Here is a 21692-nt window from a genome sequence, read left to right on the forward strand (position 1 = left end):
TGGACTTTGGACACACCTGCTGTAGTGGCTCAATATTGGTCCATATATAAGGCGCACCTGATTATAAGGCGCACTGTCGACTTTTGAGAAAACTGGAGGTTTTTAGGTGCGCCTTATAGTGCGGAAAATACGGTATTTAAATTTTAGTTTAGTACTAGTTTGATTTTTTTTATACTCTTAATCCAAGTATCTTAACACAGAAATTGCTTTTGCTGAATTAAAAGTCACCATATAGCTTATTATTTGTCTAAAAGCACATCACATTTTCTTTCAGATGCCGCCTGCTGCTGAATTCAGTGCACGAAGACGACAGTGGGACATACACTTGCAAATTGAGCACAGCCAAAGGTAAACAACAGAGCCAATTTGCCTGATTGATGATGATGAAAAATATTAATGAGGCTCATTTCATATTCAGACGAGTTGACCTCCAGCGCAAACCTAAAGGTGACCCCCTCCAAGGAGCCGTTGTTCACCCGCAAGCTGGACGTCCTCGAGGTCATCGCGGGTCGCACGGCCCGCTTGGACTGCAAGGTGAGCGGGTCACCGACGCCACAAGTCACCTGGATGCACTTTGGTAGGGAAGCTCAACTGACTTGCTGCGCTTTTCTATCCAACTTTCAACACGTGTTCTTCAAAGGAATGCCGTCTTTTCTCCTCTCTGCGCCTTCAGAGTCCAAAGTGGAGGAGAGCGACAATGTGTGCATTCTCAGCGAGGGCGGGCGTCACTCGCTTGTGATAGCCAACGTCAGCAGTGACACAGAAGGCTTCTATACGGCCGTGGCTCAGAACATTCACGGGAAGGCGGAATGCACTGCTGAGCTGTACATCCAAGAGCACAGGGCGGCGGTCTCCTCTCACATGTAAGACGTCAGCATTTCACGTTACCAATAAATAAATAAATAAATAGACGGATAAATAAATGAATAAATAAATGGGTACGTAAATAAATAAATAAATAAATAAATAAATAAATAAATAATCAATTTCCCACTGCAGCTTTATATGAAAATCATTGACGATACAAATACAACATACGTATTTGAGCCTTTTCTCATGAAAGGAGGAGAGACAATTCTCATGAAAATATCGTTGTCGATGATATATGTTATGTAATTATACCAGCCTCCGGAAAAACAACGGTTCAAATAAATCATTTAAATCCTATATGCCATTCCAGCCCACCATCTGTGTACCATATCATACCAACTTGATATATAAGCACTTAAAGCTCAAGATAGGCCAAAGCTCTCTACATTTCAAATGCATTAATATAAAACAAGCAGACTATAAAATATGCATAGGAAGGCACCGAACATGACCATAAAAAATAAACATGCAAACAGTAAGCTCAGTAAAAATATAAAGGAGATAAACAAACCTAGTGCAACTTTTACACCATCTTACCCTGCAGATCCAAACTTGAGAAGATGCCATCCATCCCAGAGGAGCCAGAGCAGCTGGAGAGTGAAGTAGTGAAGAGAACCATGCCGGACTTTGTCAAACCTCTGTCTGACTTGGAAGTGATCGAAGGAAAAGAGGCGGTTCTGAGCTGCAGGGTGACAGGCCTGCCTTATCCGACCATCACCTGGTACCACAACGGAAAGCGCATCGAGAGCAGCGACGAGCGCAAAATGACCCAGAGTAAGCAAAGACGCCAGCGGTCATCTTTGAGTTCGAGGAGGCAAATTTGAAATGCGTGTGTCTCCTTCAGACAGGGATGTCCACACATTGGTCATTCAAGCAACTTGTCACGCTGATGGCGGCGTCTACAAGGCGGTGATCGCGAACAAACTGGGCAAAGCAGCTTGCTATGCACATTTATATGTTTCAGGTAGCCTCAGTTCCTGCAGAGTTTTTGTTTCTTTTTACAAAATATAAAAATATGTTTGTGCTTTCTGAGCAGATATTGTTCCAGATCCCCCTGATGGGCCCCCGATCATAGAGGCCATCACCGGAAAAACGATAAGCCTCAGCTGGAAAAGATCCAAGAAAATAAATCCATCAGATGGTAGTGTATATATATTTTTTCAGTCTCCAAAAGAAGTCTGTGAAAGTTCAGTCAATTTATAATGTAGACTTGTATGATGATTTGGGTGCTTTATGCTTTTCTTACTTCGTTGCAGAGTCGGGTTCCTTGTCTTATGTGCTCCAGCAACAACCTCTGGGCTCCATCCAATGGTCCACCGTAGCTTCCAACTTGAGGGAAACCAGCTACACCATTACCAACCTTTCCAAGGGGGTCCGCTACGCTTTCAGGGTCTTGACCTCCACCGGCAAGACGCTCAGCAAACCTTCACCATCCACAGATTTGGTCCAGCTCCAGGACAGAGGTCAATTCTTAGCTGATGATGACATTGTAGTGAATGCTTGTTTCTCAGCATTCACACAAAGCACATCTTTGACCTTATCTAGGACCTTATTTGAGGAAAGCACCCGTGATCATCGAGAAACCCGACATTGTGTACGTGGTTGAGAATCAACCCGTAAGCATCACCGTCACCCTGAACCACGTGCACGCCACCGTCACTTGGAAAAGGTAAAAATGATTCCACTTTCATCTCAACGGTCGCTTAAGTGAATGTGCTGCAAGATGTTGCCGTGGTGTCCATCAGGAGGGGCGTGGCTTTGGTCAACAAAGCCGGAGTGTGCGAGATGAGCACGCCGGACGATGATCAACACACCCTGAAGCTTCAGCGCGTCAGAGCCTTGGACATCGGCCAGCTGGTGGTGATGGCCAGCAACCAGTTTGGCAGCGACCTCTGCACGCTGCAGCTGGTCATGGCAGGTTGGACGACAGCAGATTTGATTTCCTTGCTCCAAAGAAGCAAGAACTGTTATTCTTCCTTACTACACAGTGCCACCAAAATTCGAAACCATCATGGAGGATGTGGACATACGTGAGGGAGAAACCACCCGTCTCGCTGTTGTGGTCGAAGGAAAACCAGATCCAGACATCTTGTGGTACAAGGTACCGGTTACGCCCCTAAAAGTCAGCTTTGAATATTTATTGAGATGTTTCGTTGAAATCTTTCACAGGATGATGTGCTTCTCTCAGAGAGCAACTTCTTCACCTTCGTGTACGATGACCCAGAGTATTCTCTCGTGATCCTTAACGCCCACACCGAGCATTCGGGCGTCTACACCTGCACGGCCAAGAACCTGGCCGCGTCTAACTCCTGCAAGGCTGAACTGACAGTTCGCACAGGTCTGGCATGGGATTCCAAAACATCTTTCATAAATGTCGGCAGGCAAACGAACATATGTAAAAGTCTGCATGTTGTCTACAGAGGACAAAGAGGCCATAGAACCAGTGGAAGATGAAGGAACCATTCTCAGGAAGATGCGACGCTTGACAGACTACTATGACCTCCACAAGGAGATAGGCAGGTAGGCGTGTGTCCATCCTTGTGGAGATAAGTCCAAGCAAGCTACGGCTTTCCAGAACTGAAGATGCAGTTATGACTAAACCATAGAACCCCAAAAAGTACACAGACCCAAAGTTGGAAGGAACGGTTCTCTAAAGTGGATTGTCGTATTGATTTTCTCAAGAGCTTTGGCCAGCAATTTTGTGCAGACCATATCCATGAATGGCCTTTTTCTACATTTTGACATGCCAGATATTGTCCTACTTTGGACTCCTTCACAGATGCCCAACATTAAGAGTAATGTTTAGTCTTTGCACATCTTCCTAACTAGCAAACAAGACGGGAATTCAATTTCGAGTTCTTGGCAGAAGAAACATAAAACGCAGCCAAATGTTGTCCATCATAGGGGGACCTTTTCCTACGTGAAGCGAGTGACTCAGAAGAAGGGAAAGAAGGATTTTGCTGCCAAGTTCACATCCGCACGTGGAAAGAGGAAAGCCCTGGCACTGCGGGAGATGGAACTGCTGTCCGAGCTGGACCACGAGCGCATCGTCTTCTTCCATGATGCCTTTGAGAAGAAGAATTTGGTGGTGCTGATAACAGAGTTGTATCCTTTTTATGTAATTGACAAAGTTATGAAGCATCTCAAAGACCAATCCACAATTGTGCAGTCTGGTTTTCCTCAGCTGTGGCTTGAAGGTGTCACGAGGAGATGTTAGAACGAATATCCAGAAGAACGACAGTCACAGAGTTGGAAGTGGGTTGGCTTCTGCTTTCCCCGACGGTCTCGTGTCACATGACCTTCACGTCATCACTTGTGCATCTCTGCAGATTCGTCGATGTATTCAGCAGGTGTTGGAAGGCCTTCGCTACCTTCATGAGAAAGACATCGGCCATCTTGACATAAAGGTTAGTCGCCACAGAATATATCAGACGAGTTTCCGATGACAAGAATTGATCACTCTCGTTGTTATCGGCTTTTAGCCAGAAAACATTTTGATGGCAGCTGCCGGCAGTGACCAGATCCGTATTTGCGACTTTGGCAACGCCATCAGACTGGAGTCCTCCGAGGAGCACTACTCCAAGTATGGAACGCCGGAATACGTGGCACCAGAGATTGTGAACCAAACGCCGGTCTCTAGAGCAACAGACATATGGTGAGCTAGCCTCTTACGTGCCTCACTTGCGCCAAAGCACAATCTCATCACCTATCGTCTCTCTACTGCTTCCTATAGGCCAGTCGCTGTCATTACATATCTCTGGTAAGACATCCAGCAAGTCCACAAATTAAATGTAAGTGTCTCTTATTATGAATCAATGAATCAACCATTCCAGTCTGACAGGAGTGTCACCATTCACCGGTGAAAACGACAGAGCCACGGTGTTGAACATTCGCAACTACAACGTGGCTTTCGAGGAGAACATGTTCTCTGACCTCTGCAAAGAGGCGAAGGGGTTTGTCGTTAAGCTCTTGGTGGTGGACCGACTGTGAGTACTCTCAGATGTATTTAACAGTATGGATGGATTTATTTGCGTAAGTATGGAACTAAGCTGTTTTGGTTCTTTCAGGAGACCAAGCGCCACCGAGTGCCTTCGTCATTCTTGGTTCAAGGTAGCTGCCAGACGTGTTTTGTTTAAAATTATAATTCCGCTTCTTCAAAACAGTGATGACCTTTTATCTTGCAGTCAGAAAGTAACAAGAGCATCTGCACGGCGAAGCTAAAGCAGGTTTTGTCTCGAAGGCGATGGCAGGTACAACACACGTTTTCGTTATTTATTGAAAAGAAAGAAGGTAGACTGACACAATCTAATGCGATTCAAATAAATATTTGCATCTGCTAGTATGTGGACAATTCTCATCAGTTTGACGCTGTCATGGAGTTGATGTTTGAACAATAGAGTGGTACCTCGGTTCACAAATTTTATTCGTTCAATTGAGTCAGTTGCCTTGCTCACGTTATTAAGCACTTTTTGAGTTGTTCACTTTGTTAGAACTCTCATTCCTTTATTAGCCGCATTGCTGCTTTTATTGCCTTGTTGTTCTTCAGAATCGTACAAATAGATTTTTTTTTCACCAAGCTGTTTTGTGCAGCGAAATTGAAAACACTGGGTTTTTTTTAAATTACTTTGTTCTTTTTAATTATAATTAATTAAGCCTCCTAATAACATCATCAAAAGCAATTGGAGCTAAAGACCAATTTAGCCATCCACTCCTCCATGCCGAGACCTTTTGTGAACTGAAAACAGAGTGTGAACAAACTATTTTTAAGAAAAACTAATTTCTTGAAATTGCAACATCAGAAATAAAAATATTGTTCATTAATACCTTTCACACAGTGAATCGTGAGCTTTGTACTTTTGTTAGGGAACAACAAAATCATCTTCATTATGATCTCATTAGATTGTCAAGGTATACCAAATGACGTTCCAGATGATGTAAGCAGTTCTATATCATTTCTCTCCTGATGTTTGCCCTGCAGCGCTCCCTAATCAATTATAAATCGAAGATGGTGATGCGAACAATCCCCGAGCTACTTAACGATGCATCGAGCTATGTGTCCATTGCTGTGGCGAAACATTTAAAAGAAGGCTCCCCGCCACCTTCATCATCCTCCGACTCAGAAGCAGAGGTGGATGAGCTTCCCTTCATTCCTATGCCGGTATCGATGTTTTTCTCCGGTTCCAGAGTCTCCTTGAATGAGATGCCCGAGGATGAACACGTCACACGGGGGCCCAATGATATTGCTGATAGAACTAACAACAACCTTGACACAGCTGGTATCAAAGAAGCTAGTAAAAGCGGGACACATAAACCCCAAAACCCAGACGAAGAGATGATTCAACAGACGAAAAGAGCTCTACTTAAAAAAGGATTAAGTACAGAGACGGGTGAGTCTCAGACAAAAGCAAGAAGATCCACAATGAGGAGAGGCAGTTCTGCTGACTCGGCGTTGCTTCTTCACACTGACCTAGAACAGGGTGACGTCAACCAAACCACAGAAACGAGCGGCAATAGCCTGAAAAAGACAGTTTCTCTTGAACTACCCAACCGTAGCCCGAGCCCTGGAATCACAAAAATTAGCCAGGAGGATTACGCCTTGAAACTGGAGCTCATGAGACAACGGCTGCTCAGGGGAGGTAGCGTGGATAAAAAGATGAGCGGCCTGCGAGGACCCTTATTTGAAACGCTTGGCATGGAAGATGAGCGACAGACAGGGTCTTTGGATCGCAATCTGAGAAGATCCCGAGCAGGGCCATCCACGCTCACGCGAGCTGCATCCTCTGAGAGTGCTGGACAAGACACACCAAAGACCAAAGTTTTCCAGAAAAGCGCTTCCTTCACTCAAGAAGATTCTGAACCCATGCCCCTTCATCGCAGGTATGGAGCTCCCTTAGAAATCCCATCTGGAGGCACTGAGGGGAAGAAGCTAAAGGAGGCAACCTCCATGTCTGCCCTAACAGAACAAACCACGACGGAGTCACCGACGGAGCGCATCTCATTTAGATACCCAACAGCAGAAGTGGACCAACAGCGCAAACGCAACAATCAGGAAAAAAGGACCAATATAGAAAAAGTAAATAAAGCAGAAAATGAGCCAAGATCGTCCGCACTCGTTACTCCGATAATTGTGATAGAAGACGATGTGGAAGCGCAGGACAGAAGGAAAGCCTATTTAAATAAAGAGAAGGTTACTGAAGATAAAGGAACATCACAAAACACAAAAGCATCACCTGGAACATCTGACCGAGTGTCTGACAAGTTGAAAGGACATGAGGCCAAAGGCATCGCTCCTTCACCTCAACACCCGGCTGTGTTTGCCAAAGTGGCGACTTCCGATCTATCCTCTGCTTCCCCTTCAAACCCGGAGATACCCGGCGTGCCGCGCAACCCGCTACTCCGAACAGATATCAAAGACATTGCCTCGGAGGAGGTCTTTGAAGCCAGATTCAAGAAGCGGGAGTCATCTTTGACTCGTAGCCTCAAAAAGCTAACCAGGAACAAATCCGAGGAAAAATCACCTACATTGAGCCGTAAGATTGGCGGTGGAGACGATGAGGTGTACAGGCCAGGGCAGAGGGGGGCCCCCCTCGAAATGGTCTCCCGAGGGCTACAAGAAAAGTCCAAATCAGTTCAAGACTTACGGGAAGATAAGGAAAAAGAACCTGGCCTAAGCCTTATTGGCAGGTGGTCGATGCGGGGTAAGAGATCGTCAGTTGATAAAGATGCAGAGAACTCAAAGGAAAGAAAGAATCAGGAAAAGGCAGCCCCAAAAAGGGTTACCTGGGCAATTGGTCGTAGTAAATCTTTAGACACGAATGAACAGGAAGAAAGACAAAGAGCAAAAGCTGACGAGTCTGCGGTTTCTGCTATGAGACGCAGGTTCGAGTCCAAAGTGGCTGGAATATCGGCCAAAATAAGGAGCCAGTCCGAGGACAGGAAGGATAAAACTACAGAGGCGAGTCAGACGGAGCAACAACCGAGGAGGCTCACAGATTCGCCAATCCTAGCAATGCGCCAGATGTTCGAGAATAAACTCGCTGGAAATACGACAAAAATCCGCAGTCTCTCAGAACAAAGACAAGATAACACCGAGGAGAAGAAGGCACCCCTGTTTTCTCGCCATCGCCACTCACAATCTGAAGGGCGAGGACTGAAAGGAATGGGCATACCCGAAAATCAACTGGCAAAACAGGCTGGCGTGGCCGCGTCAAAGGAATCCATCGAATCCACTTCCAGTGTTCAATCTGAGAACGACCGGCGGTCTAGATGGGACAGGTGGGGTCTGACAAAGAGCAAAAAAGACAAAACACCTTCTCAACCTGACCTGATTTTACCCACCCCAAAAAAGGAAGACACATCCCTCACTCGGACGTTTGTCCGTTCCGCTTCGGATTTCCCGCCGGTGTTCCACATCAAACTCAAAGACCAAATCCTACTCGAGGGGGAGCAGGTCACCCTCAGTTGTCTCCCTGCCGGAAGTCCCCTTCCTGACATCACATGGATGAAAGGTCTCTTGCTTCCATCCTTGAGCTGATAAAAATGCTGTGCCAAAGCTCAAACATTCCAAGTTCAAATTCGTTTTTGTTTTGTATCTTACAGATCGGAAAGCTTTGTATGCAGATGACCGAATCAGTCTGACGTCCCATCCGGATGGCAGGCAGCTTCTTACGATCCTAAAGTGCAGCCAAAGAGATGCTGGGGTGTACGAGTGCGTGGCTACTAACCCCCTGGCCGCCATCACCACCTCTTGTACACTGACGATAGCGTGTAAGTGTCATCAAAACTTTCAATGTAGCTGAACATTGTCGTATACACAATGTGAGACTATTAACCACATAAGAGTTTGGGGTTGTATCTGAAAAGGAACAAAATCCAACGAGGAACTCGCTGTGAAAATCCCTGAGGAACCGAAAGCCCAACCAAAAGATTTGATCCGGTTGATCTGGAGTTGATCATTGACCATAGTCTCATTTGGTAATCTTTCCCCTTTTCCACAACAATTTAAGATGTTCCCAAACGACCCGGAACCCCCGAAGTCCCTCAGACGTATAACAACACCGCCCTGGTGCTGTGGAAACCGTCCGACACCAAGCCCCCGTGCAGCTACACATTAGAAAGAAAGACGGAAGGTGAAAAATACCCTCTTATATTTGAAACTCTAACCTTCATATTTTTATTTCATCTGGCATAATTTACGTTGTGAAGTTTTTCCAAAAAGACGCATTTAACATCTTGTAACTTCAGGAGATTCAACGTGGCAAACCGTTACCACCGGAGTGGTTGACTGCTACTACAACGTGACTGACTTACCGCAAGGTGACGTGTTCCGGTTCCGCGTGTTCTGTGTGAACAAGGCAGGACAGGGTCCATCTAGCAACTGTTCAGCTCCAGTCACTTTGGATTCAGCAGGTATTACAGGCTGAAGATGCTTTAAAATATAGTATGTGCCGTAAAGACATTGGGTTGTTGTGTTTTGTTGTGGTTAGCTGAAGAGGCTTCACCCGTGGTGGCTGTGGTTAAGACCACTGCCGTACCTGGATCTCCAGCGTCTCCCTCAAGTCTCCCAATCACATCCACGATGACAAATACAACCTCCATTGTAACAGGTCCTAAAAAGGCAACTTCACCAGTGACATCCCTTCCTCCTGCAGTACTGCCATTATCCTATCTGGTTCCAAGAACCATAGAGACCTCTTCATCTCCATCGGCAATCACAAATATGCATGATACTCCCAAAACGAGCTCTAAACTTCCATCTGTACCATTTGTAGCGCCCAAGCTCCAGAGTCCAGTCAACATTGTGTCTCCTATGACCCAGACCCCAAGCATTCTTGCGACTCCTCCTTCAAGCCCCACCAAACCTGCCTTAGCGGTCACTTACATCCCTACCACCGTAGCTTCTATGGCCCCATCTCCAAGTTCCTTCTCCCCTAAAGTGCTGCAAACATCCAGCCTGAGCCCCATTGGTGAAGGGGCCTGTACGCCCACCAGAAGCACACCATCCGGTCGCGTCACACCCTCCACGGCTCTGCGCCAAGGGGTTCCACAGAAACCTTACACCTTCCTGGAAGAGAAATCCAGGTGAGAGAAAAATCAAAGTCGAGAATTTACCATTCACCTTCACGTCCTACATCCAGTGCATAATCCAACTATTCTTTGCCAGAGGTCGCTTCGGCGTCATCCGAGAGTGCCGTGAGAATGCCACGGGCAAAATATACATGGCCAAAATCATTCCCTACAGCCAAGAGAACAAAAAGGAAGTGCTGAAGGAGTACGAGATCCTGAAATCTCTGCACAATGACAAAATCATGGCACTGCACGAAGCCTATGTCACGCCACGTTACGTTGTGCTGGTGGCAGAGTACTGCACCGGCAAAGAGCTGCTGCACAGCATCGTGGACAGGTAGACAGGAAATGAAACGTACACGTGAGTGTACAGTCATTTCAATACTTTCTTTCTCAACGCTCCACGATACCGTAGATTCCGCTACTCCGAGGACGACGTGGTTGAGTACTTGGTCCAGATCCTGCAGGGAGTCGAGTACCTCCACAACCGCCGAGTCCTCCACTTGGACCTGAAGCCAGACAACATCATGGTGACAAACCTCAACACCATCAAGATTGTGGACTTTGGAAGCGCTCAAAGCTTCAACCCACTTAGTCTCAAGCAGCAGGATTTGGGGGCGGTAACGCTGCAATACATGGGTGAGGGCAATCGTTCACTGAGAATACCAAATTCCTTGGGTATGAGGTTTCATCTTTCTGATAAATGTGCTTGAAGCTCCTGAAATCGTGAAAGGCGAAGTAGTGGGGCCTCCCGCAGATGTTTGGACTGTTGGAGTTGTGACTTACATCATGTGAGTTCAGTATCTAAATGTGCAACTCGCTTTGATTGGTCTACTTTTATAATCAACGCCAAATTGTCTTCTCGTGCACGGGAAGGCTCAGTGGCCAGCTGCCCTTCGATGACAAAGATCCTCAGCGTGTGAAATCCAAGATCCTGATGGCCAAGTTTGACCCAACGAGACTCTACCCCAACGTCTCCCAAAGTGCCTTGGCCTTTGTCAAGAAGATGCTGAGCAGTTATGCTTGGTGAGAAATCTGTTGCGATCGAATCATAATTGTTTACCTACAATTAAGGTATTGACGATTTGCCCTTGAATGGCTGCCATTGAAAGAGATTTCAAATTTTTAATGTCCGTTCGTGTGTGTGCTTTCAGGGCCCGCCCAAGCACACGCGACTGCTTCTCCCAAGCCTGGCTTCAGGACACTTACATGATGAAGCTGAGGAGGCAGACCCTTACCTTCACCACAGGCAGACTCAAAGAGTTCTTGGTGGCGCAGCAGTGCCAACGCGCCGAGAGCACAACCAAGCACAAGGTGCTGCTGCGCAGCTACCAGAGCACACCCAAGTCCCCGTCAAGCGGGCCTGCGTCGAAGTTTCCCGACTCCAAGTGAAATTCACGAGGACAGAGTAACTCTCGGAGGGTTGCCCTTTGGGAATGTCCCATCACTTACGGCTCGGTTCTTCGGTACGACTCCCGAATCGACAGCGGAATCCAACTCGAGAAGTTATCTACTCGACTGCACATTTCCAGCAATCTCTCCCATTCTGAACCAATTCTAAAACGACTCATTCAGCACAAAACATCACCTAGTGTCTTTTCTATTCAGCACCACCCATGCGATTGTATACTTTGAGCTGCTAACTTACGTTTGCATTTACTTCTACTTCTTACTTACAATTTCGATCTCAAAACCAAAAGACTTTTCCTTAAAACTGTTTACTTTTTTTCATGTTAATTTATTTGCATGCGTGTGCGAGTGTAAGCATCTCTGAATCACTTTTTGACTCATAAGACGGGAAAAAAGGAGTGTCTTTGTGGTTGCTGGATAAGAATCACACAATTTATGGATCTGTTGAATATTTATTACAGGTAGGGCGCACACTGGTAACTTGCTGTGGTTCTTCAGTATTACACTTAGCTTGGTGAAATTGCGTTTGGCCAGTTAGTGCCTAGATTGGAGGAATCTCCAAACTGTATTTCTTTCAATGTATCAGCCAGTTCTAATTCACATGTGATGAGTTAGTTGGACAAACGTTTAGCACCACTGTTGCAAAAAAAAAAAAGTCAGACTGACAGAAACAATAGCATTTAACAGTCGTGTGTGTGTGTTCCTCTCACAGCACTACTTTTTCTATGAATTTGGAAGAGTTGTAATTGTGCCAACTTGCTGTGTTTATATGTGGGATATGTTGTTTTTCAGAGACGGTATGTATTAAAGTACAATTTGCCTATTTTTGGTGAGCGCCCCACAAATTTGCATGTAGTCTTTGGTGAATTGGTCCTATTTTTCGATATTGAAAATACTTTCAGGTTTTACACCAGTGGGGATTGGATTGTTTCACCTTACAAGTACAGTCTCTTCACTCGCAAATCCAGAACGGCTCACAAATCTGTAAGCACAGGTAGATGCCCTCATGATTAATTAGCTTTAGCAAATTCTACAAATTCCTTTTTATAGTTGATTATTTACAAACTGTAGGATTTTTCTCAGTAGATCAATCAGGCAGAAATTGGTAAGCATACATCATATTTTGGCAAATTTCACTCTTGCGATCGTGAAAAGACCTAAAAAATGGCTGCCTCTGACAATGCAAGTGAATTCCATGTGTTTTTTATTGTTGTTTTGAAGAATAATTTGATTTACGTATAAATAGCAATTTGCGAAGAGCTGCACGTTTAGTAGAGCAGGGGGTTTTGATATCTTGGGTTTGTTTACCCTTTAAAGTAACTTTTTACAATACTTTTAGCATCATTTTAATTTGGATCCAGTTTTATATTTCTTAAATTACTTCATTTAATTACATCAGACCAGCAGGATTAAAATATACGTCTCAACAAGTTCAACAGAGAAGAAGAAAAGTTTTTTTCCTTTTAAAAAAAACAGTCGTCGCGTATGGAGCCTGAACTTTTTTGACGCTCCCTTGTTGAACCTAGGCAGTTTCAAGGGGACCCCAACTGGGGCGTTTCTGGACGACAACTCCCACGCAAAAAAAAGCCAGTCTGTCCGCCCGTCCGGTCTGCATCCTTCGGATGTCACCGGGAATCCGCGATACGAGCAAAAACAACAACTTTAGTATTCTTGCACGTTGTCGTCGAAGACTTTTAAATAACTTCACGCACGAAAACACCCAACCGATGTCAACGTGAGCTTTGTTGTTGCTTGCATATCTTCCGGACATCCACGCAGAGAACGACAAAATGTTACGCTTCGGAATATGCTTCATATGCAAGAAAATGGAACCGGAAAAGTTTTGAGAAAGTTCGCCGCGAGTTACTTTTAAGGGATCGTCCACAAAGTTGTGTAAGTCAGCAGAGGCCGCGACTCGCTGCGACATTCCCTCACTTTTACTGCGCCACTTTAAGTGGAATGGGACGCCTTGAAACCTCCATGTTTGGATCTTGAAACTGCGAGGGGCGCCCGAGCACCATATTGAATCAAAGTTGCCAACTTTGTGACAAATGTGCTGCAAGTTCGCAGTTTCCAAGCAGCGACACCAGCGGCCGGCTTGTAAGCGCGAAATGGAGGAGCTGTAGGCGGCGAGTGGCCAACCTCCGCTCGGCATTCGCTGGTCGTGAATGCAGCGCACAGTCGGGCGCACAAAATCTCAAGTTTGACGCGTGAGCACAGTCGGACGTTATGGACAACCCGTCCTCGGTCATCACGCAGGTCAGCCGGGATGAAGACGCAAATAAATCCGCGGACAGAGGAGACTCGGGTGAGTAGTTTTATTTCTTTCGAAAATATTGCTTTTGGAAAGTTTACTCGCCGCACTAAAGATTGTTTTCATTCATTCACCAAACAAAACTTAACTTGTGAGTCTTTATTGTACGTGATTGTCGTAAAAGTATTTGATCAACAGAGGAGCGTAAACGATTTGCAAAAAGTGAAAGTGTCACTTTGACGCATCTTTCTGCTTATGGCTGCAGGCCTTGAGTTTGTGCAGCGGAAGTGACGACAGGGCCGCCGCGTTACGAGTCTCCCTCGTTCGGAGTAAACAAAAAGTGGAGAGAAGACAGCGACCGCAAAGATTTCTTGCGAACAGAAACGAACTAAAGGCTTGCTCCACGCCATTTTGTTTATATTTGCTTTGTGTTAATGCTGTTGCAGAGACGCAGTCAGGCACATGCAAGAATCTAAGCGTTAGATTCTAAGGAGAGTGTTCAGAATGAAAGTGCAAACAGTTGCTGCGCCTCTTGAGCGGACAAAGTGCAGATTTGTTAAGCAATTATTTTTTTCCTCATTTTGTCAGCAGCAGGACTTGAATGCGTTCTACTGCTACAGATGAGTTGCCACCCACTTGTTCCCCTTATTTCTGTTCAAAAGTAGCTGTCAAATTTTAATCATCAAACGAAGGGGCAATTGTGCATTCTGATGGATTGAGTTTTATGGTTTCCACTAGGGCTGACTAATTATTGGAGTACAAATCGACATTGCAATGTAGTAGAATGCAATTTTCAAATCGCAAAGGACACAATTTTAGGGGGAAATAAACAGAACTAATTTGTTCTGGCCATTGGTAGCCCCGCCCCTCGCCCTTCCACATACGTATCTTTGTTTGTTTGTTTAGAGAATGTCTAAATATGTTCAGTAGTGCAAGTCCACATGTTTACATATTATTGTTTCACAGATTTGTTTGCCTTATTGTTAATTAACTCATTATTTGTTCAATTATGTCCAGCGCTTCCTTAGTCAGTAAACATTTATGAAATTGTTTTTGTAACAGCTAAATGACTGCAAGTCATTTTTAAGAAAGGTGATTGAAGTAGTTAAACTTTAGTATTCAATTTTCATATGCCTGTATTTTATAATAAATCGGATCTTGAATATTGCATTACAGATTAATTTATTGTTTGTTAAAAAAACTACATGCAAACTTAAGAGGACCTTGAAAAAATTGCATGTTTAATCACATTGCAATATTAAGATAAAAAATCACTCACAATTACCCAATTAACAATCATCCCCATCAATTTACTAAACCTAATAATCGAATAACTCAAATAATTTGAATCCCAACAAAATTCAAGGCAACATCTCTGCCTCGAAGCGTTGCAGTGATCGTTTTTCCACGCAGACTCGCGTCACTCCAGTATTGTTCCACTAGTAGGAATAAAGTGATGGGATGGTGGCGAGCCAGCAGGAAATTGCATAAAAAACAAGGACTGTCCAAAGTTTAGGATCACTTCACAGTTAAGAGAAGTACAATGTGTCTTCTGTAGAGCAGATCGAACTAACGTACCACAACAGCACATCTGTGGTATTGATGTTAGCTAATTTAATTTAGCCTTCCACCGCTAGTTAGAGCGTATATAATGCTCCCGCAAGGGGTCAAGGATCCACAGCTGCCCATACACTTTCAAATCACTTTATTGTACAAATGTTGACAAAATAAATGTGATAGGCACGTCCATCCCTGAGCTGCCATGAACTCAAGGTACTCAAAATGCAGACTAGCAAACGGTTAGCCAGTTAACAGCATTCTCATTTGGTGACTCCCACGTGATACAAAACCCGAGTGTGTGAACGCACACTCCACGATTGGAAACAAATACAGTGCAGCTCAGCTTCTGGTGAGTAAATATCATTGGATAGCCTCATGTTTATTTTCCAACTGGTATTGTTGTCTGCAACCTCAATTTAAAAAAATAGAAGACACACTATTGATTTTTCACTCACTTTTAAAGAAACGACTTAAACTGCTGTTATTCGTTTTAGAATCTTTCAATCTGTCCCTGTTTACACAGAAGATAAGAAGTTAGGCCCACGCTAAAAACAAGTTTCACAGCCTCGATGTAAGTAAAATAGCGTGTCCAGTTCCCTAGTGAACAAATGATACCACAATCGGCTCTCTGTTCACTGTACACACCATTCGATTGCAGAGAGTGTCAATGCAGGTTACTGAGTAATCAGGTGGCCTATCGTTATGCGTTCCATGCCCGAACATCAAGGCTAAATCACTACTTTTGTGTGTTTGCGGGGGCCGGCGGGTGGGGGCAGCAGTAAACGCGCAGATTCAAAGTGTCAAGCAAGTTAAAAAAAAAAAAAAGTATCCCTGATTAATTATTTTGTTGTTGTATGTTTGTTATGCTACCACTGAAGGCAGCACACAGGAAACATGAAATATATGTCACCCAAACAATTATTTTGGTTAATGTTGATGGTTTTCAGAGATGAGTCGTGCAAGTATTGTCTCAATACTTGGATTGTGTAGCTGCATTAAGCACCAATGCTGAAATGATATTGCGGATAAAAACTTAAACAGCGGAATAATAAATGACAAAAGGAGTAACGTCACAAAATGTCGAAAATGCGTTTCCTCTCTAGCTTATAATTGCCTCCATCAAAAAGTACAAATTGCGCAGAGATATTAATTGGCCTGAGGTATTTAAAAAAAAAAAAAAGAAGTAACAGCTTGAACTACTCTGGGGCTACTTCAAGCTGTGCTCGAACAAGCCTCTTCCTGCGTCAATACCCGCCTGCTTCCTCTTCCTGTTTTGTCCGCTGGTACAGAGGCCAGCAGAGGGTCAGATGGCGCTTGAATGCTAAAGCAGAGGCGGACGGAATGAAAGCCTTTAGTTTGTTGCTAACACCCTCACGTCCAGCTCAACAGACAGTGGCCATGTTTGGGGCTGAGGGTGTTTGGGCTCAGAATAATATGTGAGGAAAAGTGATCAGGAACCTCCCAACTTCTGGAGAGGTTTTTGTTCTCCCGTGGCTCGTGATTTGAGTCATCGGGCTTGGGCATTGAGCACCTTCGCTTCCTGTGCAGGTTCCACGCCCTCCACCAAAAAGCCCCGAAGCGGTGGATTATTTTCAATCTTCTCCTGCTGCCTCTGCCGAGACCAGCCGGAGCCCCCGTCGGTCAACAACAACGCACCCCTGCTAGTCGAGGAGAACGGTACCGTCTCCAAGGTGAGTCCCGGCTCCTCCTTCTTCCTTTCAGTCCAGAACCCCAATAAGTCTCGTGAGACAAGTTGTGGCCTTTTCAGATCCAGGTGAAACCGCTGCTGCCGCCTGCCAAGTCCAAAGACGCCGGAAAGGTCTGCGTGGTTATCGACTTGGATGAGACGCTCGTTCACAGCTCGTTTAAGGTATGAGGGGTTGACCGACGAGAAGGTTAGATAAGGTAGATTTAGATGTTTGTGTGCTAGCAGCTATTAGCTGCTAGCCGTATACAAACATTAGCTAATAGCTGCTCGCTTATACCTCAGTTTTGGCTAGCAGCTAGCCAAAATTGAGGTGTGCACACTGGACAAGATTATTATAAAGCACTTGACTATCTCAACAAAACTATCATTTTTGTGAAATTATTCCAATATAAAAATGTGCTTTGGCTCAATTAAAGGTGAGGGAGCACTGGACTAACATAAATAGCCGTCTTCAAATAAACGCAAAACCAGTTGACCTGTTGACATCCTCCTCTGATGTTTTCTACTTTCCTCATACAGCCTGTGAACAATGCCGATTTCATCATTCCTGTGGAAATAGATGGAACTGTACACCAGGTAACCCCCCCACACACCCTGTTCCACTATTCTTATTCAAATTGTTGAGTGCACAATGTCCTGCCTGCCGGCTGCGATCTGGAGGACGGAAAAAATGGCAATGGCCCGGGCCCGATTCAAGTAATCCAGGATAGGTTTTTTTCTGACAAACACAGCCTATTCCGGATGACTTGGTTCAGGAACGTGGCCCTCAGACGACAATGCCACAGAGGTGGAAAAAAAAACACGGAGGAATGAGTCCCAGTTTTTGCGTGTGTTTGCGAATTACACATTTATATTTAGCCTCATGTGCATGTCCAGCTCAGCAGAATGATCGCAGACATCAGGTGTGTCCAACTTCCAAAGGTTGCATACATAAAATAGGAGGCAAGTAGTACGATGCAGGTCAATGACATCATCAGTCCAGTCAATCTTTAATTTTACCATATGCCCCTGGCTGTTAAAACAAATGATGGCAGGCCGCAAATAGCCCCCGAGCCGTATTTTGGACACCAGTGCTGTAGGTGATTTTACAGATAGTAAAATGTTGCGATTGTAAGATTGTTGAACATAGTTTCGAAACTACATCCCGGTTAAACTGTGGCCATGGTTTCCAGGTGTATGTCCTGAAGCGGCCTCATGTAGATGAGTTCCTGAAAAGGATGGGAGAAATGTTTGAGTGCGTCCTCTTCACTGCCAGTTTAGCCAAGGTGAGGTGTCCGTCCGTCTCTGTTGCTTTACCGTTTGGGTGTAGCCACGCCCACCACATACCACCTGCACTGCCTGATCTGTTACCCCTACCCTGAAAAAAAAATTCCAGTCTAAAAAAGATTCACTTTTCTGCAGAAGCTGAACAGGACAAGTTGAAAATAAAAACTTAATTTAATGTGTCACTTCTATCGCCAACATAGTATGCCGACCCCGTCTCTGACCTCCTGGACAAGTGGGGAGCCTTCCGCTGCCGCCTCTTTCGGGAGTCTTGCGTCTTCCACAGAGGAAATTATGTCAAGGATCTCAGTCGCCTTGGCCGGGACCTTAACAAGGTCATCATCGTGGACAACTCTCCTGCCTCTTACATCTTCCATCCTGACAACGCAGTGAGTAATTCTGCTTGGAGTGCCGTTCTCTCGCTCTCTCCCCTGTTTCCTCATATGGCAAATGTGAAATCGTCTTTTGATGTTAAAATCATTCTTGGTGGCGCCTCATTTATTGACAATTTGTTTGCCACTCGCAGGTGCCGGTGGCTTCGTGGTTCGACGACATGTCTGACACTGAGCTGCGGGACCTCATTCCCTTCTTTGAGAAGCTAAGCAAAGTGGATAACGTCTATGCTGTCCTTAAGCACCAAGGAGGGGCCACAAGCTAACGCAATTTGGACAAAACGCCATGAAAATCTCATGTGCCTATACACACACACGCACACGCACGCACACACACACACACATGCACACACACTAGGAGACTGCAGCTTCCACTGCCTACCCGGACTTTTGCGAACCTACCCCAAGTGAGCATTGTTGATGCTGCCCCCCCTGGTCACCCAGAAAACTGCTCCACACGAACGTGCCCTTTCCTCACCTCAGGAAGTGGTGAGTGCATGACAACAGATGAGCAAACGCTTAAGGACTTCTTTCCTCTTTCTCTGGACTCCTGAGATGTCACTTTTTACCGAACATTAGCCGGCTTCCCCGAAGGTGACTTTTTTATTTTTAAACTTTGCATTCTTTTAGCCCACTGCCACAAAGACAGACAAACCATCCACGGCCCTCGGAGGCATCCGCTACGTGGGTGTAGATTTCCACATCACGTCACCCAGGTCGCAGTTGCTGTAAATTGACTTATGTTTGACAGGCTCGCTTTCATCTTTTCAAAAGTGAAACTTGAACTCTTCGGTGCAGCATTGGAAGTGCAGAACGTGACCTTGTGGCTTGTTTTGTTTTTTTGAATTCCAAAACGGTACACATAGGCTGGAAACAATCTCACGCAGGGGGTAAAAAGCTTGTTATCGTCTATTTTTAAAGCAACGAAAAATGTCTTGGTCTGTCTGATGTTGTCGAGATCCGTCAGCGCAGCTACAAATATATCGCCGTTGTCTCATTGGTCAGCGGGAATCCCAAGTACTTTGTTTCAGGGTGGTGGTGAAAGAGACCAACCAGGTGCCACTTGAGATGTCAGGTGAGCTTATAGTTGCTTTGTAGCATCCGACACGCCCCTTGGACTGTTTTTATCCCCCAAGCCCGTTTTTTTTTTTTTTTTTTGGCAAAAGACAAAATCACACAGATGCAAATGAATGACTGCAAATTGCAGAGATGACAATTAAACCTATCATTAAGCTTTGACAGTATTTCCGTGTGCTTTTGAAGATCCTGTCAATCACACTACGTTTTTTTTTTTTTCTTTTCAACAAAACAAAATTCTAATTCCTTTTGTTGAGGGGGTCCTCTGATGCATTTCCTTATCCCATTTTTTTTTGGCTGTGGCCAATTCGACTTAACCTTTTCAGTGGTTTTGAACATGAAGCCAAATTTGGCTAAGAAACACCAGCAAGTTACTAAAACGAATCGTACTGTTGTAACATAACAGTAAAATGTTGATTTGGTGTTTTTTTTTGTTTTTTTTTAATTTATAGGGCTTTGCCGTTCAAACTTAAAGTGTCACTACAGGGCCGCAACGTTCAGTAGATATGTTTTGCACAGCAAGGAAGCAAACAAATGTCCTTAATATATGGAACATCCATGTGACTGTACTCATGATTTAATAGATTTAATCTAATTTTTGACCTGTTTTATCATGCCATGTTATACATAAAACTCTATGTAACATTGCCTTAAGTTGTTCCCATAAACGCTAAATGAACAATGTTGGCTGTCGTCTTAAGTTTTGCGTCTAAGTGAGGGGTGACATACTCCAAAAGAAAGAAATGCAGATGGGATTGGAGAGATAATAATAGTTTACTCATCTGCCAGGACAGGTTTGAATTTCAGCTCAGGCCATCTTGTATAGAGTTTATTATTAACACTGAGGAAGGATTTTGATAAGTCAAATGCAATATTACATCGATAAAGCTCTGCAAGTGTTTAAATTTTTAATGATGATTTCTGCAATGTTCCCAGGAGGAAACTACAATGTGATGTCATTGCTGAGCTATTTTTAGAAATTGCCACAAGATTCTTGTGTTGTTACCTGGTGCTTGTGGGAAGTGGAAATATGTTGGTGACGCTCGTTCTAAATGATCCAGAAGTGGGAATGTAAATGGTTGTTATGTGCCCCGTGATTACCTGGTGAGTACCATTTGTCTGGTTGAACTGCCTAATTCCGAGGCTCAACTCTGACTTTTGACCCTATTGAAGTAATGGATGGATAGATTTTCAAAACAGAGGTGGCAGAAGTCAAGTAATTTTGCAAATTTTAGAATTTGGGACTTTCGTGGCTAAAACGTATGAGTCGACTATTGGTGAAACTCATCTTGAACTACATGTTTCCACAAGTCTTTCCTGTTAATGTTTGTTTATTATTATTATCTTACGTGACAGTGTTCTATTTGTACCAGTATGCCACATTCTTTTACAGAGTGTGGATTGGGACCAACTGCTGAATCAAGTAGCCTATGATGGATGGCGGTTCATTTGGATTTGGAAATATTGGGGAAAAAGAGAAGGGCAACCTGTGAGGCTTACAACCCAAGGAAAAAAACACGCAACTCCCACATAAAACTTCATCCATCACTATAAAAGCACAAAGACAGGTAAGCTGTGTGTACTTGACAATGAGCTCGCAGATACACTACCGTTCAAAAGTTTGGGGTCACAAAATTGTTTGGGTGACCCCAAACTTTTGAACGGTAGTGTATATATTTATTTAGATAATTATTTATAGACTATATATATAATCTTCTGTGTAAAAAATCTTATATGTATACTTATATTCATAGATTATATATAATCTTATACAAATATAAGATATAATTTATAATATTTAATTCATAATATTTTATTATAATAATATTTACACTACCGTTCAAAAGTTTGGGGTCACCCAAACAATTTTGTGACCCCAAACTTTTGAACGGTAGTGTAGCTGGTCAAACAAAAACAGCTAGCTAGCTGTTGGTAGCTTTATGATGGGTATGGGTCTTTCATTAAAAAGACCAATTGATAGACAATACAGAGATTGTTTTGGCAAGCCGAGTGGAAAGTAGCAAATGTGCGAATATGGGTTGTTTAACCCAAGTAATACCTTGACCCAACTTGCTTGAAATATCATGGCGAC

General features: G+C 44.2%; 2 protein-coding genes across 8 annotated transcripts in view; both read left to right on the forward strand.

Annotated features, from left to right (window-relative positions):
- LOC119119659 (striated muscle preferentially expressed protein kinase-like) overlaps positions 1-12184 on the forward strand; it is a 28503-nt gene extending 16319 nt beyond the window's left edge. For 6 of the 7 annotated variants that reach the window (XM_037246144.1, XM_037246149.1, XM_037246147.1 and 3 more), the window contains 30 exons: positions 275-348; positions 419-577; positions 674-863; positions 1415-1644; positions 1715-1834; positions 1907-2011; positions 2127-2333; positions 2416-2539; positions 2616-2788; positions 2859-2971; positions 3040-3208; positions 3291-3390; positions 3775-3975; positions 4068-4125; positions 4200-4277; positions 4353-4525; positions 4604-4630; positions 4704-4856; positions 4938-4980; positions 5055-5120; positions 5849-8378; positions 8470-8637; positions 8877-8999; positions 9115-9279; positions 9357-9951; positions 10034-10273; positions 10352-10575; positions 10652-10727; positions 10813-10962; positions 11091-12184. In XM_037246144.1, coding sequence (XP_037102039.1) covers positions 275-348; positions 419-577; positions 674-863; positions 1415-1644; positions 1715-1834; positions 1907-2011; positions 2127-2333; positions 2416-2539; positions 2616-2788; positions 2859-2971; positions 3040-3208; positions 3291-3390; positions 3775-3975; positions 4068-4125; positions 4200-4277; positions 4353-4525; positions 4604-4630; positions 4704-4856; positions 4938-4980; positions 5055-5120; positions 5849-8378; positions 8470-8637; positions 8877-8999; positions 9115-9279; positions 9357-9951; positions 10034-10273; positions 10352-10575; positions 10652-10727; positions 10813-10962; positions 11091-11328 — 7072 coding nt within the window. In that variant the 3' untranslated portion in view covers positions 11329-12184. The remainder of the gene's footprint in view (positions 1-274; positions 349-418; positions 578-673; positions 864-1414; positions 1645-1714; positions 1835-1906; positions 2012-2126; positions 2334-2415; positions 2540-2615; positions 2789-2858; positions 2972-3039; positions 3209-3290; positions 3391-3774; positions 3976-4067; positions 4126-4199; positions 4278-4352; positions 4526-4603; positions 4631-4703; positions 4857-4937; positions 4981-5054; positions 5121-5848; positions 8379-8469; positions 8638-8876; positions 9000-9114; positions 9280-9356; positions 9952-10033; positions 10274-10351; positions 10576-10651; positions 10728-10812; positions 10963-11090) is intronic. The other variant, XM_037246151.1, reaches the window with a different exon arrangement.
- Positions 12185-12908: 724 nt separating this feature from the next.
- On the forward strand, positions 12909-20284 carry LOC119119661 (carboxy-terminal domain RNA polymerase II polypeptide A small phosphatase 1-like). The gene is made up of 7 exons (XM_037246153.1): positions 12909-13654; positions 16709-16851; positions 16929-17030; positions 17388-17444; positions 18041-18133; positions 18335-18520; positions 18658-20284. The coding sequence occupies exons 1-7, from the start codon at positions 13576-13578 to the stop codon at positions 18787-18789; spliced, it is 792 nt and encodes a 263-aa protein (XP_037102048.1). The 5' UTR covers positions 12909-13575; the 3' UTR covers positions 18790-20284.
- Positions 20285-21692: the final 1408 nt, after the last annotated feature.

Source organism: Syngnathus acus, chromosome 2, assembly GCF_901709675.1.
Source record: "Syngnathus acus chromosome 2, fSynAcu1.2, whole genome shotgun sequence".
Taxonomy (NCBI): domain Eukaryota; kingdom Metazoa; phylum Chordata; class Actinopteri; order Syngnathiformes; family Syngnathidae; genus Syngnathus; species Syngnathus acus.